The 21386-nt window shown below is 43.0% G+C and overlaps 1 protein-coding gene across 1 annotated transcript; it reads left to right on the top strand.

The window, feature by feature from the left end:
* Positions 1–488: 488 nt before the first annotated feature.
* morc3a (MORC family CW-type zinc finger 3a) lies at positions 489–18218 on the top strand. The gene is made up of 19 exons (XM_036541001.1): positions 489–537; positions 4800–4872; positions 6538–6670; positions 6904–7130; positions 7434–7590; positions 8042–8198; positions 8623–8754; positions 9145–9264; positions 10446–10543; positions 11120–11227; positions 11330–11458; positions 11635–11709; positions 11826–11868; positions 12598–12708; positions 12991–13105; positions 13235–13292; positions 15554–16811; positions 17206–17714; positions 17911–18218. Exons 1-19 carry the CDS (start codon positions 499–501, stop codon positions 18056–18058), a joined length of 3690 nt encoding a protein of 1229 aa, XP_036396894.1. The 5' UTR covers positions 489–498; the 3' UTR covers positions 18059–18218.
* Positions 18219–21386: the final 3168 nt, after the last annotated feature.

Raw genomic sequence — 21386 nt, 5'->3', positions numbered from 1 at the left:
CACACCCCATCTCCCTGTACAATGTTATCTCCCACTCTGGCATCGTGCCCACTTCATATCTTGCCTCCCCTGTACACCATTATCTCCAAGGCCGCACATAACTAAAATATAAAAATTAAAAAAAAAGTAATAGTCCTGCCTTGGCTGCGCACCAGTATTGCCACACGTCTGTTATATTAAAAAAATTGCTGGTTACTTGCTTTGACCTAACTGACATCTACCTGGCAATGCTTATGATTTACATATGGAGTATGCGCCTTGTCACAAATTTTCCACAACAAAACACTCATCTGTATAGTCTTGGTATCAACACGTTCACCAAGCAAAATATTTCCAAAGAAAGTTAGCTTTCTTTGTCAAAATAAAAACGTGTGCGGTGTTGACATGCCGAAAGGGGCTGGGAAATGGGCGGGGTTTTCTGTGGAATAGTGGAGTACGATTGCGCACTCCGGGCTTCCCCATAGTCTCGGAGAACCTCCCTCCTCCGCGTCGGAGAAAATGGCGGCGCAAACACATAGAGGGATACCCCTGAGTGCGGTAAGACAACCCAGAAAAATGCAATCAGCCGAGCCCACTGGATCTTATAGCGTTGGTGGTTTTCCAAGACATTGACAGCAATTCCTTTTCATTATCGCACTGTAGTAAGATGGTAGGGTTTCAATACATCGGGCATGGTTAGCGAGTTTGCCAGCTAGTGATGGCTAGCTACGTTGTTTAGTTAGCTGGCTAGGCAGCTAATTAGCAGGGTAGGTACTTTTGCGGTCAGGTAAACAGCAAATGATGACAAATTCTAAGACTAACGAGTCAGATGGCAAGACATAGTGTTAAAAGAACTAACAACCCCACCTCGCTTCTTAGCTAACTAGCAGTGATCTCACGCCGTGCTGCTGTTGGTGTGACGTGATGCGTTTTTGCTGTCACCGAAAGCTGACCCAAGACAGTCGCTAACGAGCTAGCTACTAGTTGTGAAGTACAGACAGATCGTTTATGAAAGGCAAGAAAGTGCACGACAGTGTGCATTATTTTTGTCTTTCGTGTCAGTAAAGCGATGGTTATATTTAGCTACATTTAATGCGAAAATATGAAATGAGTGGCTATTTAGCTACAGCTGGCTATCTAGCAGCTCTTCGGCAGTCATGCAGTTTCATGTTCAGGCAGCTAAGAGTGTGTCTCGTCTGAAATTATGTTTATGAATATCTTTGCTGGCGTACTGGTTGGCTGCCGGTCAAGTGAATTTCTTACCATAGTCATTAATTATATATGATTTCAACCAGTTCGATTTTTTCCTATCAGTGTTGAAAAGGCTATGAATATCGTTACGTTAATATACGAGTGTCTCATTAGATGATCACGTGTCTTAAGACCGTCAAGTTCTCCATACTGAGAGCGCTAAGTATGAAAATATGACTTCATAAATACAAAATACATGAAAGACATGTTTGGATTGAAGGAACTTCGGATCTCAGCGGATGATTGCTCATATTCGTTTCACTTTCCGGTTTTCGTTTAGGTTTCGTTTCACGAAGGCAATGAATCCGCAAGCACGTTGTGCCACCCGGAACGCCTTTATTTCAGTTGTTGCCCTTTGCTTTATTAGGCTACCTTGATATTCAGTTTGAGTGTGCTGTTTAATTTCACAAAGGTACCTTGTTCAATTAGAGTCTGTTTTTAATTCTTTGTCTTGCAATTCGGTACGCTCCACTGTAAAGTTACTTGTGTTTTTTAATTCATTTTGATCAATTATAGTTACTGTAATTATGTGTACATCTCTCCGTCAAGCACCCCACTCATGGAGTTGGAGCAAAGAGCTCAGATCTCATTGGAGCATGTCAGGTCTGTTGAACTAATTAGGAGCAGCAAATGCTCTTACATCGTTATGGTGCCTATACAACAGGCAACTCCAATATGGTGTCTTGGGCCCTAAAACCAGTCATCTATAGCCAATAATTGTAATGCTGAAAGCCTTTGGGACCCCAGCAGGAGTGAAATGATGTTGTTCTGGATACATGGTCAACGCTAAAGGGGCCAAGAACATAGCCTGTTCCTCAAGCCAGATATTTTAGGACAAGACAATAATCAATAAAATAGAATATTTGCAATGACCAGCTGATTGCCTATAATTCACTATAGCCCATTTTACCAGTGTCAGCCTATGGACCAAACCACTGTCTTGGCTATTGCTGAAACTGCTTTTTGGTAATTGCCTAACCCTATTGAATGCACTTAAGTAGGTTGCTCTCAATAACATCTGCCAAGTGAATACATGTAAATGTGAGATGCCATATTGTATTGATGGTAGTTGGGGAATAAGGCTAAACCAGTGGCTGCCAGCGCAGTTGTACGCAATTCACTGTAATGAGTGTTATGCCACAGTCCAATTTAGCATGTCTGTGAATGGAGAAAAGACTTTTGCTGTAGGCTTGGCAGTGATTTTTCAGTGGGAGGAGCCATCAGGATACAGACCTTTTTGTTTTTTTTGTCCATTCTTAAATGTCATAAAGTGTAATCATGCATCTATTCCCGCTTGCTATGCTCCCGCTTTTCCTCTGTGTGGCTCTGTGCTTTCACCATTTACCTGCAGTAGAGATGTAACACCCTGAAAGAGTGTTACATCTCTTTGTGGAAGACGTTTTTCCTTTTGAGAACAGTTCAGCATTGGCATTTGGAGCACACGAGGCAGCTGAAGCTGAGGCAAATCTAGTGCTGTGCATCACCTCAAGAAGTCCTGCCCACAGGACAGGATAGTCCTGTGACAGTCCTGCCCTGTTTCAGTGGCTTGTTTCCAGTTGAATCTGAACAGGTTGCTGCATGCGTTTCTGGTAGACATTACATTACATTACCTGCAGATGCTTTTATCCAGAGCGACTTACATCAGTTACAGTTTTTTTTACATGGATGACTATGTATTTTTGCCATTACATGCCTGCCAAACCACCAACCTCATTGCTAAACCTACCAACAGATTTGCCCTACCCTGTACCCAGTGTCATGTGTGACAAAGGCCCTGGTAATACCATTACAGCGCCTCTTTCCTCTTAGTAGCTCTGCCAGTCTCTGACAGAGCTCCACCATTCTGCCAGAGCACCTGGCAAACTGATGGAGCCGCAGAGAGCAGCATTGTGTGGTTCACTGTGTGTGCTACACTTCACCACCGGATTACTGCTGTGTAGCTCGAGAAAGGAGGGAGTGAGGGAAGATTGCAGAATGTCAAAGGAGGAGGGTTGGTGTGAAGTGGACTGGGGGCAGGGGTTAGTGTGGGGGTGGGGTGGTAGTGAAGAGGAGGAGGTTACATTTTTTTCTCTTTGCCAGGCTTTTAAATAAGATGCTTTTGCGAATAACTCTGTCCGTATTTATGCAGGGGAATTACATGTGTTAAGTGACATCCTCACACTGGAATTCTGCTAAATAACTGTAGTAGCATGTTAGCCATCCGTGTTGATTCACATTTCTGTTTTACACTGCGTTCACTGCCTTTCAGGTTGCTCTGAGTGAAAGGTGTTAGTAACGTTCCTGTTGTTATAAACTGGCCAAGGCTAAGAGAGGGGGATGGGGTTAGGGTGCTCACAGCCGTCCCTGGCTGGCCAGACTCCACAGAAGCAATAATCTGTGTTGCAGATGCAAATTTATGTGTCATGCATTATGAATGTTAAATGGAATAATAATCAAATATGGTCATTGGGAGTGAAGGGAATGCATCAGCAGGAGCTGAATGGGGTTGGGGGGGATGGGAACGTGTGGGAATGCAGAGCTCGGTAACACATGTAGGGGGGAGAAGGGGTGCTGCTGCCCCTGGGAGCGCTGCAGCTGTGCAGAAGTAGAACATGCCGCGTGGGTTCTACTGAGCTGTGAGGAACAGGAGGGACAGGCAAAAGTAAGGTATTTCAGGGACAAAAAAATATGTAAGTGAAATTCATGTTGTTTCTTTATTTATTTAGCAGCCATAGCACCCTGTAGTCTTCTTGTGCCTACTAGCTGAAGCTAAGTGCGGCTTGGCACAATTAGGACCTGGATGGGAGACTTTGCAGGAAAGCCAGTTGCTGTTGACGGTGGTGTTGCTGGGCCAGTAGGGGGCAGTCTTCCCTCTGGACTCACTGTGGTCAGTAAAGATCCTGTGGCAATTAGAAGTGTAGGGTCATTAACACTGGTGTCCTGGTCTTACTCCCAAAATTTACCCTCAACACTTGGCCACTTAATCACCCCTTACAGTTGATAGACTGCACAGTCTCTTGCATTCTCTGCCCACCTCTTCACAAGGTAATCACTGTAAAAGAGAATTGAGTTCTTTATTCACCTTACCATTTAAATGAATAAAAAATTTTTTTTCCAAATCAAGTTGAGCTTGTCATCATCTTCTCCTGGGACATATTTTAAAGATGTGCATTTAACATTAGCACTAAAATGGCTTTGTTGCCTTTTGGAATTCAACCCCTCAGTCATGTGTGATGATGAACATATGATGATGACTATAATACCGAGTAGAAGGTAACAGGGAAAGGCAAGGGCCTCATAAATAGCTTTGTACGTTTGATGGTTATAAAACAGAAGCAGTGTGCATGTGTTTATAATGTAGCCCAAGCAGCCATCTTTCCGGTGCTCTATAACTCTTAGCCTGATTCATATTTAATATGGGAGCTGGGCTGGGCGGGAGTATTATAACAAATGGCAGCATCTCTATCAGTATGAGGAAAACTTGCTTATAAGAAATATTTAGGGATGTGACAGTATATTTCTAAGGTATTTTTTTTAATTTTTCCTCTCAGTTACCACGTCTTACTTTGTGTTTTGTGTCCACTTTATAGCTCAGCCCGAAGTTCCTGCACACAAACTCCACCAGCCACACATGGCCCTTCAGTGCTATTGCTGAGCTGATAGGTAAGCACTTCTCATCCTCCACACAATGCTAACGCATGTCTTCTTTATTTAACAGACATTCATAGCTGTAATAATGTGTACATGGAGCATTCAGTAGCCTGTTTCCAGAGCAGACTGTTTACTGGAGCCATTGCAGTAGCTAATATACTTAGCTGAACAGCAGAGCTCAGCAGCACTACCTTGGAAGAACCCATACCCCAGAGCGTGCTCAAGCTTGAAGTTTTCATCAGGCGTATACTGTTATATTTATACTGAAATATCACACTTGGGTTTGAATCCTCTACCCCAGGGCTCAGTGCCCAGTTCTCCTAAAACTAATCTGTGACACAAAGGCATTTCATAGTACGTAAGACAAGTGACCCTTGTCATATTTTGCTCGTGCATATTGAAATTTGTTACACATATTTCTTATTTTTTCTTCTCTGCTCTGCCAAATGTGATCGGTCTACTCTGGAACAAGCAGTGTTGAGCGGCAGGTTTTAGTGGGTTTCAAAAATAGCTGACTGAAACGTGATTTGGGAGTGAGCTTGTGGACTGTTTTTGGAAACATGAAACATGAAACATGAAACATTTTCTCTGTGAATTTTGGACATGTGGAGAGAATATAAAAAAATTTTAAAGCAGTCCAGACCAATTTGAAAAATTACAGCAGCATAACAGATTGATAGTCTCAAACTCTGTATTCTAACAGCACACAGGGTATCGCTTTGAATAAAGAAAACAGAAATTACCCATTGATCCACCTATAAATGTATTTACAGCAAAATGTAATAATTTTATTTGTCGTGGTTATTTTGATGTGAGGCTACCTTGCATCATTTTAACTTAAAAAAAGTTCAACTTTTCCCTAAATTTACATATCCTTATTTACAATTATATTCAGCACCATTACCAAATAATGTGTTGTCTGTGTTGTTTGAGTGCTTAAAAAGAAAAAAAAAATCTTATTCAAAATAACATCTCTGTCAAGTATTTGTTAGGAATTTCGTGTTCTGTAAATTTAGAAGCGCGTCACTGTGCAGCCATGTTTCATTAACCTGGATTAAAGAGAACAGTCAATACTTGGGTGGTTATATCGGTCAGTGTTTTCAGTTCACCAGTTCTGTGGGCAACTGTTTGGCACGTTAACAAATCACGAAAACCAAATCACTTGAACAAACTATGTTATAATTTGATAAAATATAATTATAATTTTGACTTCTGACTATGGCTGTGCATTCATCTTCAGAACATGAATACATGTAGAGAAAGCCAGCAGCATTGCTAATTATTGGCAAGGGTGCTGCATAGCAACAGCTTGATGACAGAAAATCCAAAGTGGGAAAACAGAAAAGAGCTGTATTCCTGTCCTATTAAAAATTGATTAGAGATTTTCCTATTGTAGATCCACCACTTTCCCTGATAGTTAATACTAAATTCTCAATAGTTTTCCACCCTTGTAGGTTTGAACTTGCGTGCGTCTTTTACATGGTAGCTGCGGTTCAGTTTTTTTTCCGTTTGCCTGGATGAATGCAGGATGTGACATTCTGCAATGGTTACGTGTTGGAAGAGTTATATGAGAAACATGTGCTGGTTACTGCAAATGCTGAGTGATCATTTCTCATAGCTGTGTTCTTCTCAGCATCACTCAGGGGTGCTTGCCCTAATTTTCACTGTTCATCATAGACAATGCCTACGATCCAGATGTCAGTGCCAAGCAGTTTTGGATTGACAAAACCAGGATAAAAGGCATGGACTGTCTGACATTTATGGACAACGGAGCTGGGATGAACTATGACAAAATGCATAAGATGCTGAGGTTAGTAAGTCACAGGTTCTACACAGAAGAAAGATTATATATTATTATATATCCTGTAATTTGACTCCTGGCACCTTTTTTCAAGGGGGCTGTAGTATAATTCATATGTGTTAGAATTTATTGCATTACATACATACATATTCTTATTACATTAGCACAACTCCTCCTTTTTCCCTCCACACTCCTCAAACCCTCTTCCTGTCCACTATGTCTCTCTGGCTCCTGATTCCCAGCTTTGGCTTCAGTGATAAGCAGGAAATAAACGGCCACATCCCAGTGGGTCTCTATGGAAACGGGTTCAAATCAGGCTCCATGCGTCTGGGGAAGGACGCCATCGTTTTCTCCAAGACCCGGGACATCATGTGCGTGGGACTTCTGTCCCAGTCGTACCTGGAGGCCATCCGGGCCGATCACGTGATTGTCCCCATCGTCTCCTTCGTCCGGGTTGGACAGAATCAGTATATCCTTTCTGACTGAGGGGAAAAAACATTTGCCGAGAGGCAGACAGACACTTTGATTAAACAGTGACAAGTGCTAATCAGTGTAATGATCATCCTAATTAATGCAATAATCTGAATAATGGCAGCATGTTGGCATGAGCTAATCAGCAAGTGCTTATTTTGTTTGCTTCTATTCAGAGTAAATTAGATGGAGAGTGTCAGTCATTTGCAGCAGCTCCGAGTTAAATCTTGGAATATGCTCAGGGGATGAGCTCCTGCAGCAATGTCTTCCCGTGCATCTCCTCCTTGACCTCTGACCTCACTCACGCCAGCCACAGAGCACGCAGCCAGCCTGCAGGACATCCTCAGGTACTCTCTCTTTAAAACAGAGAGCGAAATCTTCTCCGAGCTGCGGGCCATCAACGCCACCTGCTCCACTGGCTCCAGCGGAACCCGGATCATTATCTGGAATCTGCGGAGGTGAGGTCCCGGTAACGTGCTCCTCACTGCGGTGTGCCTCCCAGGGGTGAACTCAATACCAGTATGCTCCTCGCTGCAGTTTCCCGCCAAAATGCAGTGTTCAGTCTTAACATGTTATAACCCATGCATACAAGTTACTCCGTAAGTGTTCTTTCAGATTTATTATCATTTATTCCTACTAATTATGTTATGATCATGATCATTATTATTCTCATTACTAATATAGAATCAAATACAGGTTATATTATTTGGAATTTTGGTATTTGAAATTTTAACATGTTTGATTGGGAAGCCAGATGCTGATAGTAGTTTTTGTGGACGAAATGTCGCGTGTACAGTATCGGGTTATTTTGTATTGGTTGAGTGCATGTTACATGTTCAGATGTGAAGCGTGTTCTCTGCTATTACGTCTCTTGGTTTTGATGTGTCTCACGTGTCTTATTTCACCCAGGAAATCGAACGAACAGACAGAACAGACAGAGTTTGATTTCAATGTGAACCGCTACGACATCCAGATCCCGGCTGATGTTTACGAGAGCACCAGTGAGAAGTACAAGCGCCAAAACCGCACCATGCAGTCCGTCCCAGAGAGCGACTACTCCTTGCGGGTGAGTGCGGGGAAAGCGTGGGGCGCTGTGGGGAACAGGGGGGCAGGCTAACGCTGTGCATTTAAACGCAACGCAGGACCACACGGCTAACAGTGTGGATTTAAACACACTGCAGGGCCACACAGCTAACGGTGAGGATTTAAACACACTGCACTCCTGATCTAACAGCACTGGTTTCATCATAAGGACCGTCCGGATTCTGAATATTGGAAACTGTCTCTTTGAATATGCACATTAATGCAAGAGCAAAATTAAAGCAAAATGAGTGACAGATTGACTCAATCACAGTGAATAACTCTACAGAAACTCTGAAACTCTACAGAAAACTGTTTTTTTTTTTTTTTTTTTTCTTTCAGAAAAATATCTTCTAATTTTGTAATGTTGTTGAAATACCATCTTTTAATTTTCAGTTGTTGGTTTTCAGGCCTATTGCAGCATATTGTATTTGAAGCCCAGGATGCAGATTGTTATTAGAGGACAGAAAGTGAAGACCCAGCTGATCTCCAAAAGTCTGGCCTACATTGCAAAGGATCATTACAGACCCACCTTCCTTTCTGTATCCTTTCTGTTTTAGCACAGTAGGCCTTGTGGTGTTGCTTCAGTCTGGGTTTCGGTGCTTGCCAGTTACAAATTTTGGCTGCTCTGAACTTGTTTGGTTGCCCTCAAGGGAAAGCGTTAGGAAGCTACATCATGTGAGTGTCACCCCCTGGTCAGGGTTGTATTAACAGGAAGAGGGTAAGCTTGACTGTGCAGCTATCAATCTGCCCTGCATTCGGGAGGTGCAGGTCATCGGGGTGTGATTTCCTGTGGACTCCTCTCTGTTTTAGTCCGCTGCTGACTCACTTGCCAGTTAGCCGTCTTGGTTTTTGATCTAAGGCCTGTAATGACCCCTTTAGCCTGCGGAGAGTTTGTCCTGCGGTTTGTTTTCCCTGAACTCTCGCCTCAGAACAAGCGCATCCGCATAACCTTTGGATACAACACAAAAAGCAAGGACCAGTACGGGATTATGATGTACCACAAAAACCGCCTAATAAAAGCTTACGAACGAGTGGGCTGCCAGCTCAAGGTGAGTACGGTTTGAAGTGTGTTCTTTTAGTGAAGTTAGTAAACAAAATTATTCACAGTCAGTCAGTTCATTCCATAAACTAAGGCATGTTTCTGTACTGCAAGCAGTAAAGTCAGATATAGTAGGCATTGCAGCCGGCTGTTACTAGTACAAGCAGTCATCACTTGTTTCTGTGCACCAGTTCTAAAGGCCTGTGGAATTGTACAGACTTACAGTGAGGCATACTGTCTTTGTGTGCGTAAACATACTGATTTCTAACACTGGTTAACTGTGTAACATTTACATTTTTGAAATTCTGCAAAAAAAGGCTGATGTCCTTTATGCACATCTGTGACAGATTTTGTGTAAAAAATTATAAGGGGGTTATTAGGGTACAATGTTCCCAAATTATATATTTTTTATTTCTCCTTTGATCTGTGAGTCAAACATAATCCAAAAGCAAAAAAATAACCAACCCTTCCCATAGACACATTTTGAGAGCTGCTGCTATGTGTATATGTAGGGAGCCCCGGAGGGGCGTAGCTCTTGGTTCTCTGTAGGTTTGCGGGCAATTTGTGCATGGCCTGTTTGCCGTTCTGATACCTGATTTGACTGAAAATGCATCAAGCTGAATGTTGCCAGGCAAGAAAAACCACACCCTTCATCCTGTATGGGAGGGGACACAGAAGCATAAGCCTGTAAACTAATCAAATTGATTTCGTAGCCCCGCTAGGGGGTTATTACCCTCTGAAAATCTAAAAATAGACCCCAAGCATTCCCAAAGATTCAAACACATGATTTTCATAGACACCTACTTGCAGTGTGGAAATACATCAAAACAATTACAGCAGCCTTTCCTGTAGAGTCCTTAAGGTGATGGTGACTACCATTTCAGATTACCTAAGAGCTCATGGTGGTTAAAGACATGGAAGTAAAAGAGCTAGCTGTTAGCAAGCAGGATTGTGGTTTTAATACAGAATGCATCAAGTCTACGGTTAACTATTTGAATCTATCTGATGCTGCATTTGGAAGTATGCCTAGTAATGTGTCTAAAAACTTTCATCATCAAAACTGTATCCTTATCCACAGCTGAGCCCCAGAGGTTTGCTAATGTGATAAAATGTAGATTGGGTATTTAGAAACAGGCTGTATGGTTTTATGCAGTAGTTCATGTACAGATTTCTGCCTCTGTTTCTTAACAGGCCAATAACAGGGGTGTTGGAGTGATTGGTGTCATAGAGTGCAATTTCCTGGAACCAACTCACAACAAACAGGATTTTGACTACACAGATGAGTACAGGTAATATTGATTTATGTGAGTTGTTTGATTTGGCAATTTAAACAGTGACCTAAATGCATGATTTAGGCCTGTAGTGTACCTTAACTGCCAGGTCTGGATTGTATTATTTTTGGGTGTGGTGCATACATGCAACACAGACTCTGAGGCACCCCAGAAAATGCTGGAAGGGAATTACTACCAGCCTGCAGCAGCATCAAACTCTGACCCACAAGTAAAAGAGCAGACTGAGGTGAACTGTTCAGGTAGATGTGGCTTAGCTTACTTTACCTTTTTTGTGTCTTAATATGTGAAAATGGATCAAGGAGTGGGTTTACATAACTGATGCTTTTTTCTTTGCAGTGCGAACTGATTTTCTTTCGGGAGATTCCATCCTCAGGGTTGCCTGACTATGTAATTTAATCACTTTTCTGAAAATGCCAGGCCAAAAATGTTTGGTAAAATGGCCTCGATAGCATCTTGTATAACATCTGTGGAGTTGAGGCAGTGTAGCAACTCTGTTTTATGAAACATGCTGCAAGTTATATGCCAGCATCTTTTTCAGAGTACAGACAGTTTGGGTGTTTTTTATGTTTGCAGGAAAACGATGAATAACCTTGGAGTGAAACTGGAAGAGTACTGGAATGAAATCCGATACAAAAGGGACAGAGAAGACCCGAACTGTACTATACCCGTGGAGGATGCATTGTGAGTGCTTGGTAGTCAGTTCTTCTAAAAGAAGAACAAAGAAAACAGCCGCTTGAAAATCATTCTCCGATGTCTGTCCATTTTTTTCTTGTCACCCCCCAGGAAGCGTCCGGATCAGAACTGGGTCCAGTGTGACGAATGTCTGAAGTGGAGGAAGCTGCCGGACGGCATCGACTGCAGCCTGCTTCCGGACAAGTGGTTCTGCCACATGAACCCAGACCCCCAGTTCAGGTGACATCTTGTTTGCTTTTATACCTGCCAGTTACTTGCTGGTTCAACCGTTGATGTGTGTATGTGTGGTCAGTGCTTGTTGGAACACAGTCCAGTCCTGTGCTTGTGGTCCTCTCTCATAACCCCTCTGTTGGTCACGTTTGCATGGACCTGCAGTAAAATCCATTTCCTTTTAGGAGCTGCCATGTGGAGGAAGAGCCTGAGGATTCAGATGACGAGCAGCGCTCATACCAGAAGACCTACAAACAACAGTGAGATTACAAATAATGTTTGGATCTCATGTCTAACTCAATAGACAGTTTAAGATCCTTAGTCATTTCCAGTGTGATATACATGTACTTTCTAATCCTCTTTCTGTTTGATCCAGTGAGAGGTACAACAAGATGCAGCAGGAAAGGACCAAACAACAGGTATGATGTGTGTCTAATGTATCAGAACAAAAACTGTTATAGGTCACAAAGCAGCCTCTACACAGGACCTATGCATCCAAAGAATGCTGCAGTCCACACACTCCTGAAATAAGCAGACAGAGCGAACAGTGTGAAAACGGCGTCAGTGTAGCACAGTGGTAAAGAGCAGGGCTTGTAACCAAAAGGTTGCTGGTTCGATTACCCACTGGGGCACTGCTGTTGTACCCTTGGGCAGAGTACTTAACCCAGAATTGCCACAGTGAATACTCAGCTGTATAAATTGATAGCATGTAAAAATTGTATTGTGTAACATATGTAAGTTGCTCTGGATAAAAGCATCTGCTAAATGGCAATATTGTTATGTAACCACTCATCCCCCTCTCCTGCAGACACTTCGCTGCTGTCTTAAGGACTCGTAGAGTGTGCGTGTCAGCAGTCCATGGTGTATCATATGATAAGTTAGTCTCTGGGACAGAACTCTCAAACCATGCTTAGGATATTTCCAAACACAGTACTTTGATTCACGCTGAGGTTGTCAGAAAACATGTACTTGCGAAACAGAGGGTTGTTGGTTTAGTTCACAGATCTCATGAAGTAACAACTGAAATATGCTGAAGTGGATTTACCCTCCTGCTGAGATTGGCAGCCTGAGCGAGGTCATCTGGCCGATGGGGCTCTAGCACTCTGCACTCACTTGGGCTGCATCCTCACGCGCTGCGTTAATTTCAGATAGAGCTGGCCAAGAAGAAGGTGGAGATGCAGAGAATCGCCGCCCTGGCGCAGCAGAACGAGGCCCTGAGGAGGCAGCACGAGGACCTGAAACGACAGCTGAAGCAGTCGGTGGGTGGGGCCTGTAGGCCTGGACTCTCGTTCTTGAGGGGAGCTTTCGTGTCGGTGAGAGCAGAGCGGGAGTTTCCAGTGAAGACTTCAGACTCCGTCGCACATTACTCATTACATTACTCCCCTCGCTCCTCAGTCCACAGGTGACAGATTTAAAAGTGTCGTTACGCTGTGGGGATTACTCCCGCGGGCACTGAGAAGTGCTCAGTACATTTGAATAGAAGAACATGCCTGGTGAGTCATTAGTGATGATCCAGTCTCTGTGTGTTCCGCACACTGCAGAGCATTCAGGTGGCCATGCCAAGGACCCAGCACGTGGTTAGCAACAACACGCGGGGGCCACTGGGGGGCGCTGTGACCAGCTCCAGCCCTCACAGCTCGCCTGTTGAACGTGCAGGTGAGAACGGCCTCTGAATTCTCCATTTCAGTTTTAAAATCGGGGGAGAAGGTATATGAAGGACTTTGGAGACAATTCAACCACAAACCCAAACAGCAGGATTGCTTCATTGTGCTTTTCTCTTTGCAGCTCACACCTCCACCATGCCCATCATCTCGAATGTGTGCTCCCTGTCCACTCCATCAAGGTACTGTGCAAACAGCTGTAAAATGTGGTGTAGTCCATCTTTCAGTAATTTTCATTGGATAACCAAGGTTGGAAACAACATATGCACAAGCGCAACTTAAAAGACACTGAGAATCTGCTACACCACTACATATTGTCATTTAGTTTGTATTTTATATTCTAGTTTCAGAATCAGAATCAGAATAGAATCAGAGTAGACTTTATTGTCATTGCACGGTGGGGGTACAACGAAATTGTGGGTGGTCTGCAACAACAGCGCACTGTGGAACATTTATATAAACACAATAAAGATAAGGCACATGACAGAAAAAAATATACAAAATATATAATAAAATACAAATTTAAAAAGAAGACACATTGTAAATAAAAAGAAATACAAAGAAAAACTTGGATATGTCGGATATGTCGTCCAGGGAGGGCAGAGGGCAGCCGATAATTTTTTGGGCGGTGTTAATAACCCTCCGCACAGCCTTCCTGTCCTCAGGAGCCTGCGTACCACACCCCCAGAGAGTACGTTAATATGCTCTCCACAGAGGAGTGATAGAAGGCCAGCAGCAGCTTCTTGTCCAGGTTGTTCTTCCTGAGGACACGCAGGAAGTGCAGCCGCTGCTGAGCCTTCTTCACTAAGGCCTTGGTGTTGGATGTCTGGGAGAGATCTGCAGAGATGTGGGTGCCCAGAAACCTGTAGGTGGTTTAGTGGTTTTAGTGCTTGTTTTCAGCTCTCTGTGTAAAAGTTTAACTTTAGATATGTAATTTCTTTTCATTCAATATGAAAATTATACTCAGGGAAGTGCATGGTTGGCAATACCAAATGTACACCAAGCAGAAAGTCCAGACCAATTTTCTTATACTTGGTGGATTCAACAAACCACATCTCCTGGGTTTCTAATTCTAGATGTCCTTTAAGTGACATACTCTACAGTATGGCCCTCTAAAGAACATGCTATAAATAAGTTATACTTCCCAACACTGTAAAGTGCAAGAAGATAATATAAATTGTGGTATTTGAAGAAGTTCAAACTATTTGAGCTAGGGCAGTATTTCCATATTAGTGTTGCAGTGGCAAATGTCAGTGATGATGACAGCATGGACATGAAGAGTCATATGAAATGCCACCTTGATTCATGTTGAATGTGGCAGGATGTCAGATACAGAGGGATCACCTCAGACAGGTTTTTATCTTTTTCCACAGTATTACATACGATGGTTAAATGTGAAATATTCACCCTTATCATGGTAATCATTGTAGCAATACAGTAGTAACTAGCAACTGCAGTGGTTGTGTTTCTAAATTGGGGAAAATTTCTGACAAAGAAATCCCCACACTGATGCAAAGCCCCCACAATACATGGTTTTATTACCACTGAGCAAGCGACAATATTACAGCTATGGTCTTGGTTTCCTCAAGTCAGTGTATTCTAGTCAAAGCACCCATATAAATAGACTGTGGTTACCAAGCAAATGGATTCATTAATAGCTAATCAAACAAATGGAAAAAACTGATCATTGTGCTGATGAATGTTTAAAAAAGAAGAAAGCACAATATTATATATTGACAATATATAAAATATAAAACAACATGGGGCACATAAAGTGTGATATGTACCTAAATTATTCTATATCTGCATTTCAGATGTGTCTGGCCTTCGGTCTATAGGAAATGGAGCATTATGGGAAGTTTCCCATAGCTAACTCCTTCATGACTTTATGCTATAGAGACATAAACCCTTTTCACAAAGGTTATCCATAGAATAGCTAGTTAAATGTAGCAATAGGGGCTAACAATTTGTGTAAAGCTAGTTACGAAAGTGTTATCAACATATGTGTCTTAGATATATATGTAAAAAAAAAAATATATATATATATATATATATATATATATATATATATATATATATATATATATAGTGACTGAAGTAGTTTGTTTATTCTTAAGAGCTCTACTGTCATAAACATGAGGAAATTATTACCTCCAGTATATCTTGCAGCAACGGCTTGACATTTTTACCACCCCAGCTATTTTTCAAAAGTCAATTACTCAGTTCACTGTTTATGTAAAAATATTTTAGAAGAGAAATTCAATGCATACTTTGGCAGCAATGTGTTTTTATTTATACAGTCAGAAAATTTGTTTTTATATATTGGAATTCTTTCAACCTCTAAATTGATAAAAGCAGTTCTCAAATTGATTTCAACATGCAGCAGGTGAAGAGAATCAGAAGTATTTAGTATTTTACACCCCCCCCCCCCCCCCCCCCATAGGATGAAGAGGACGCTATCGATCAACCCTGACAGCACAGAGGCAAAGAGAGTGAAACTGAACGGATTGCATGGAAACACGGCCGAGGCTGCGGAGACCACGCCGTCAGTGGAGGCGTGTCCTTCCTCGCCCATGATCATTCCAGACGACGACGACGATGACATAGTCATCCTCGAGGCGAGCAGCACGCCCAGGCCGAGGGCTCCATCTTTCGACCTCGCCAAGGTGAAGACGGAGCACAAGGTCAGCGAAGAGGTCACGGGGATGCACATGGAATGCAGCGACGACGCGGCCGTGGAAACGCCCGCGGAATCTGTTGCTACGGAAACTGATGCCGCAGAAACCAGCGCCGCAGCAGTGGCCGCCTCATCCTCATCCCCCTCTCCACAGCAGCAGGTTTCCACCACCACTCAGACAGACCCTAAGCCCTCAGTCAAAGATGAAGAAGAGGAGAGGAGGACGAAAGAAAAGGAGAAGGAGGACGGAGCAGAAGAGGTCGAGGCTAACCACCAGCAGGAAGAAGAGAGGAATGAGGGAGAGGTGGCGGCGGAAGACAGAGCAGAAGCAGTGATGGAGGCCGTGATGGTTAAGGAGGAGAGAGATGTTGAGCAGGAGATCAAGGACACAGAGGAGAGAGTGGAAGAGACGGAAGGCGAGTCTGCCGCTGACAGACCGCAGCACCTCCAGCCAGAGGAGGAGGAGAGGCAAGCTGAGGAGCAGGTGGCAGAGCAAGACGCAGAGAGAGAGGGGGAGGTGCAGGCAGGGGGCACAGCGGCACCCGATTCGGAGAAGGACAGGCTCCTGCAGGAGGCCCAGCAGCAGCAGGACGAGCTGATGGAGCTGATGCAGGCGGTCGCCCACGAGAGAGACCAGTACAAGGAGCAGGTGCACCAGCTGACCTGCCAGGTGGCGGACCTGGAGAAGCGCGCGCAGGAGCTGACGGAGGCCATCGTGAAGAAGGAGCTGTGCGACCAGGCCACTGAGACAGAGTGGCCGGAGGAGGCGAAAGAGGAGGGGGCGGCCGCCGCGGAGAACCTGTCGCAACAGGAGGTCAGGAGGCTCTACCAGCAGGCCAAGCAGGAAGTGGAGGAGCTGAAGCGCGAGAGAGAGGCCTGGGGGGCCTCGACGAGTGGAGGCGTCCGAAAGAAGGAGGAAGAGACAGAGGAGGACAGGGATGAGGATGAGCTGGTCCTGAAAATCGACTCGCTCTTCAGAGACCTGGACCAGAGCAACAAAAGGAGGGAGGAGCTTCAGAGCAAGGTGGGTATTGTTAGAGAGCAGTGCGTTTGGTTAGAAAGTGCTAAATCTTCTAAACTGTATTTCATTGACGTATTGTGGCCTAAAGATGCTGGTGAGATGTATTCAGTCTTCTGTGTCTCTACCCAGCTAGCTTGTTCCTTGTCTGGCCAACTACAGAAACTTTGCCGGGCAGCACTTCTAATATTGTGCCTCCTTGTACGGCTGTTGCTTGTGTTGTACTGTGCCTCACTTGTAAGTCGCTTTGGATAAAAGCATCTGCCAGATGGATAAATGTAAATGTAGTGCTCATGTTTGTTCTGCCTCTTTTTGTCTCATTTCTCTCCCCCTGTTTCCCCCATCCCTCACTCTCCCCCCACTCTTCTTTAACCCTGGCCTTCCTGCTGGTGCTGCTCAGCTGGAAGCTGCAGAGATGGAGAGGAGCTGTTTGTCCTCTCAGTGTGAGCAGCTGAGGAAAGAGCTGGAAGAGCTGAGGAGAGAGCCGGGGAGAGGAGCAGCAAGCAAAACCAGGGGGGATGTCACTGAAGAGGAGACTGCGAGTGCATCTGATAACCCCATCGCAGAGGAAGCAACATCGGACAGAAAAAGTCACCCCAGTGCCGAGGAGGGGACATCGGACAGAGCTGACAACCTCATTGCAGAGGAGCGGACATCGAACAAAGATGACAACCTCAGTGCTGAGGAGGGGACATCAGATAGAGACAGTCACCCAGGTGCTGAGGAGGGGACATTGAATGGAGCTGGCAGCTCCAGTGCTGAGGAGACAGGGATTTCAAATAGAACTGGCAACCCGAGGGCGGAGAACAAGCTTCTTAATGAATCCAACAATGGCAGTATTGAGGAGAGGTCACAGAATGGAACCAGCAGATCTGTCTCCCCAGAAGAGACCCCAGAAGAGACCCACAGGTAGAGGCCATCTCTCCATTAAACTAACACTGTGAAAATGAATGAACGTGTACATATTTAAGTTTTTGAAGCTATTGAAGACTTCACAGTAGCTGTCAGATGCGCATTTGGTTAACAGTGTATAAATGTGTTCTTCATTAGTGTGCCTGAGCTTGAATAAGAACTTAGTGTCTTAATGTCCCTTGCTGTCTGCTAGGCTGAGGATGCTACGGCAGAACATCGGCCGTCTCCTGGTGACCTTCGTACCTGCGCTGGACCTCAACCAAGTCAACTATGACTGCGACGTCATTGACGAGATCCTAGAACAGGTGCTGGATGAGGTTGGTTCTACAGGAAGCACGTAGAGTCACCTTGCAACAGGCCCCGCTTTGCAAAGAGAAGTGGATAACTCACCTGTTTCCTCCTGGGAGGTCAGGGGGGAGCTACCTCCTCTGTGGCTCTCCTTTTACCTCGACTTTTACTTTTTTTATTATTGTTATTGCTTTTTTTTTTTTTTTTTTTACATCAAGTGCAAAAATTGACAGGACTGAATGTATCTTTTTATCTTTGTACATTTATGTATTTTTCTAGAGTTCCATGTCAATCTGTGATTATTAAAAAAAGCAACTCCTGACTCTTGCACTGAAAACACTGGAACACTGCATCCAATTGAAATCATTTTTACAAACTGAAATATTCTTGGATGAACAGTGAATTTTTTTTGTAGATCCTTTCCCCAGTCAAAGAAGCAGACCAAGACGTGTGCTTGGTTGTTAGTGTCTTCTACATTCATAAGTTAGCCACGATGAATCGAATGCTGTTTTTTTCTTCACGGAACAAGTATTCAGTGAAATTGTGGAAGGACTCAAATCTTCAAAAAAGGCCACTCTTATTAGGTTCACATTGTGTTCTCATATTATTTACAATTTACTGGTAGATTAATGTCATCATATTTTGCTTTCATCCTGTTTGTTTGCAAACCACATGATACAAAGAGCTAATAACTAAAAGTCTTCTGCAATTACCCTTCTATTTATTATTAATTTTTTATAATTTTCTGACCTTCAGAGTTCATATTGTGATCAGGTATAATGTAAATGTGTTCTTTATTTGTTTAAACTTGTAATTATTTTAGCAAAAGATCTTGAGCAAATGAATAATGAGCCTTAATCATTCCTGGCCATTAACCATGCATACAGTAGAAGGAGCTTCAGCTATTACTCTGAATGAGCTCTCAACCATCCCGATTGAAGATCTTCAGTTGCTGCACTTCTGGTCTTTATTACAGCTTTTTTTCATAGATCTTTATCGTATGTCTTCCAGTTGTCCACTTCCAAGGTGCTTGTTAATCACAGGTGATTAAGGTCCACTTGGGAACCTTTCTGCTTTAACTTGGACTTTGTTGTTCTGATCTGCGCTCCAATATCCCAAAATGCAACCTGTTCCTGGCACTGCAGATATAAATGTCATTGGCATGTAGGGCTCTATCATTTCTCATATGCCAGTAGATTTGACCTCCCTTAGTGTGGTGAAGTACACCATCCAGCTGTCACCCAGGATCATTCCCCTCCCCCCATAGGTGGACAGATGTAATATCCCCATGTCTTTAATGAAAAAGGTTATGATTCCGTTCTTAACACCCATGTAATCCGTGGACACTCATTATGTAGAGATGGACCACTGTGTTGTTTTGGCCTTATCATAATCTTTTGTGCCAGATTTCTGAAATTCAGTAACATTATTTTGTCAGAAAAAAACCTTAAACAAATAACTAGAAGATTCAGACTGAAACACAGATATGTATATGATTGATTTAAAATTTCTCTGCATCAAATGTTTTTGAAAATGGGTTTCTCATTAAAAATGATTTCAGACTTTTTGCTCATTCTTATGAAAAGAAAATGTCTTACTGTGCAAAATTTGACTCCACTAGGGCAGTAGGCCTCAGCTCTGCCACCTCAAGTCTTCCATCTGACAAAGCACACAAATGATTCCTGGGTTGCACCTAGTTATTTTCTGATGACACAGCTGAAATGTATTCGTAGCAATAGGAAATGGGAACAAAGAGAAAATTATGTGAACTGAATTGGCAGTCACAGCTTCTTGAGTGTTTTATCATGTTGTACAAATTATGTGATGAGAGAATATTTTTTTGTCCAGAAAAGGGTGATTTTTGATTTCATATTAATGGTTGCATATATATTTTTTTGTTCTTACAAAGGAGACATGGGCTGAAGCATGGAGGATACTGTGGGTCTCCTTATTTAAACTGTTTTTTTTTCATATTGCCTGTCTTGTTTCTGACAGCAAATGTATATATATAATTTTCCAACAGAGAGTTGATAAGACAGTTCTTTGTGACAGGTTTGAGGTACTGAAGTATTATCTGTTTTATTTAAAGGTACAGCCAATTTACAAGAAACTCCAAAGCCAAATGGATATTAGTGATGGGCAAGAGGGGGTGTTGGCAAGGGGATCTCCATGGCTGTGGGACCCTGTCACTGAATTACTTCATTAAAGTTTAACTCAACCAAACAAACGCTATTCAAAAAAGATATTCGGTTCTAACAATGTTTAGTACAATATGCACAATGCCACACTTGCCCATTGCTAGCAGTAAATCTAACAGCAAATTACAACGTCATTTATAACTCAGTCTGTTATTCTTGAATTATCAGTCAGCTTTTTTTTCTTCACCACAGACAATAAATGTGGATATGAACCAGAATGTGGGTGTGTCTGAATGGTTTGTATGTAAAAACGTGAATTTTTTTCTGATGAATATTGTAAATAGCATTGTGCTAAAAATGACCAGAAAATCCGTAACTGTCCGTTCTCTTTTACTTCTGAATGTTACTGTCATATATTTATTTGCAGATTGCTCTGCTTTTTACATACATGATTTACATACTGATTTCTGAGCCTGGGTAATGGGCCTGTCAGACCAAAGTGAGTAAGCTTATCCTTGATTAGGGAAGAGGTGAGAACTCTGCCCACCTTCTCATTCAGATATGCTTTAATATCGACAGTTCAAACAATGACAACACATTTATACCATGAATGGTACAATTGCATAGTATCAGTCTCATAGGATACATCACTACTTTGTGTTTAGCTACACAGTGACCCCTTTCCACAGCATGCTTTAATGCACAGTCTCACTGTAGCAAAAGACACTGGCTGACTGCATCTACTGTTCTCTCCCGTGAGTCGTCAAACCTAAAACGTCAAAATACGCATTTTTTGTTCTGCACTGCATATACAAGTATATTTAAAGGTAAAACAATATTAACACAGTATGAATGAGAATTTAATATTTGACTTCATCCTCTACTATAAAAAAAATGATTTCCACTCCAAGTGTGATAATGCATTGTGGGGGGAAATATCAACTCACACCTGTCCGATTTCGGACGGGGAGACCCGGGAAGGTGTTGCGTTATAAAAGCGACACGTCTGTATTTGTGTCTGGTGGTATATGCATTAAAGTCTACTCTCGGCCATTTACCGCTATGTTTACTTGTACCCGTTATTCACTTGTAAAGTAGAAAACTTTAAAATTCGGCTGAGGACATGCAAATGAAGATGAACTGAGTGTATGTGGGTGCAGACGTGTTTTCGGAAGTGTAGTTTATTTTCCGGCAACGCGATCGGAACTGCGCAAGCGCGCAGACTGCTGATGACTTCCCTGCC

This window comes from Megalops cyprinoides, chromosome 11 (assembly GCF_013368585.1).
Source record: "Megalops cyprinoides isolate fMegCyp1 chromosome 11, fMegCyp1.pri, whole genome shotgun sequence".
NCBI classification, from domain to species: domain Eukaryota; kingdom Metazoa; phylum Chordata; class Actinopteri; order Elopiformes; family Megalopidae; genus Megalops; species Megalops cyprinoides.
The sequence above is the reverse complement of the archived record's forward strand: the minus strand, read 5'-3'. Positions and strand labels throughout refer to the sequence as shown.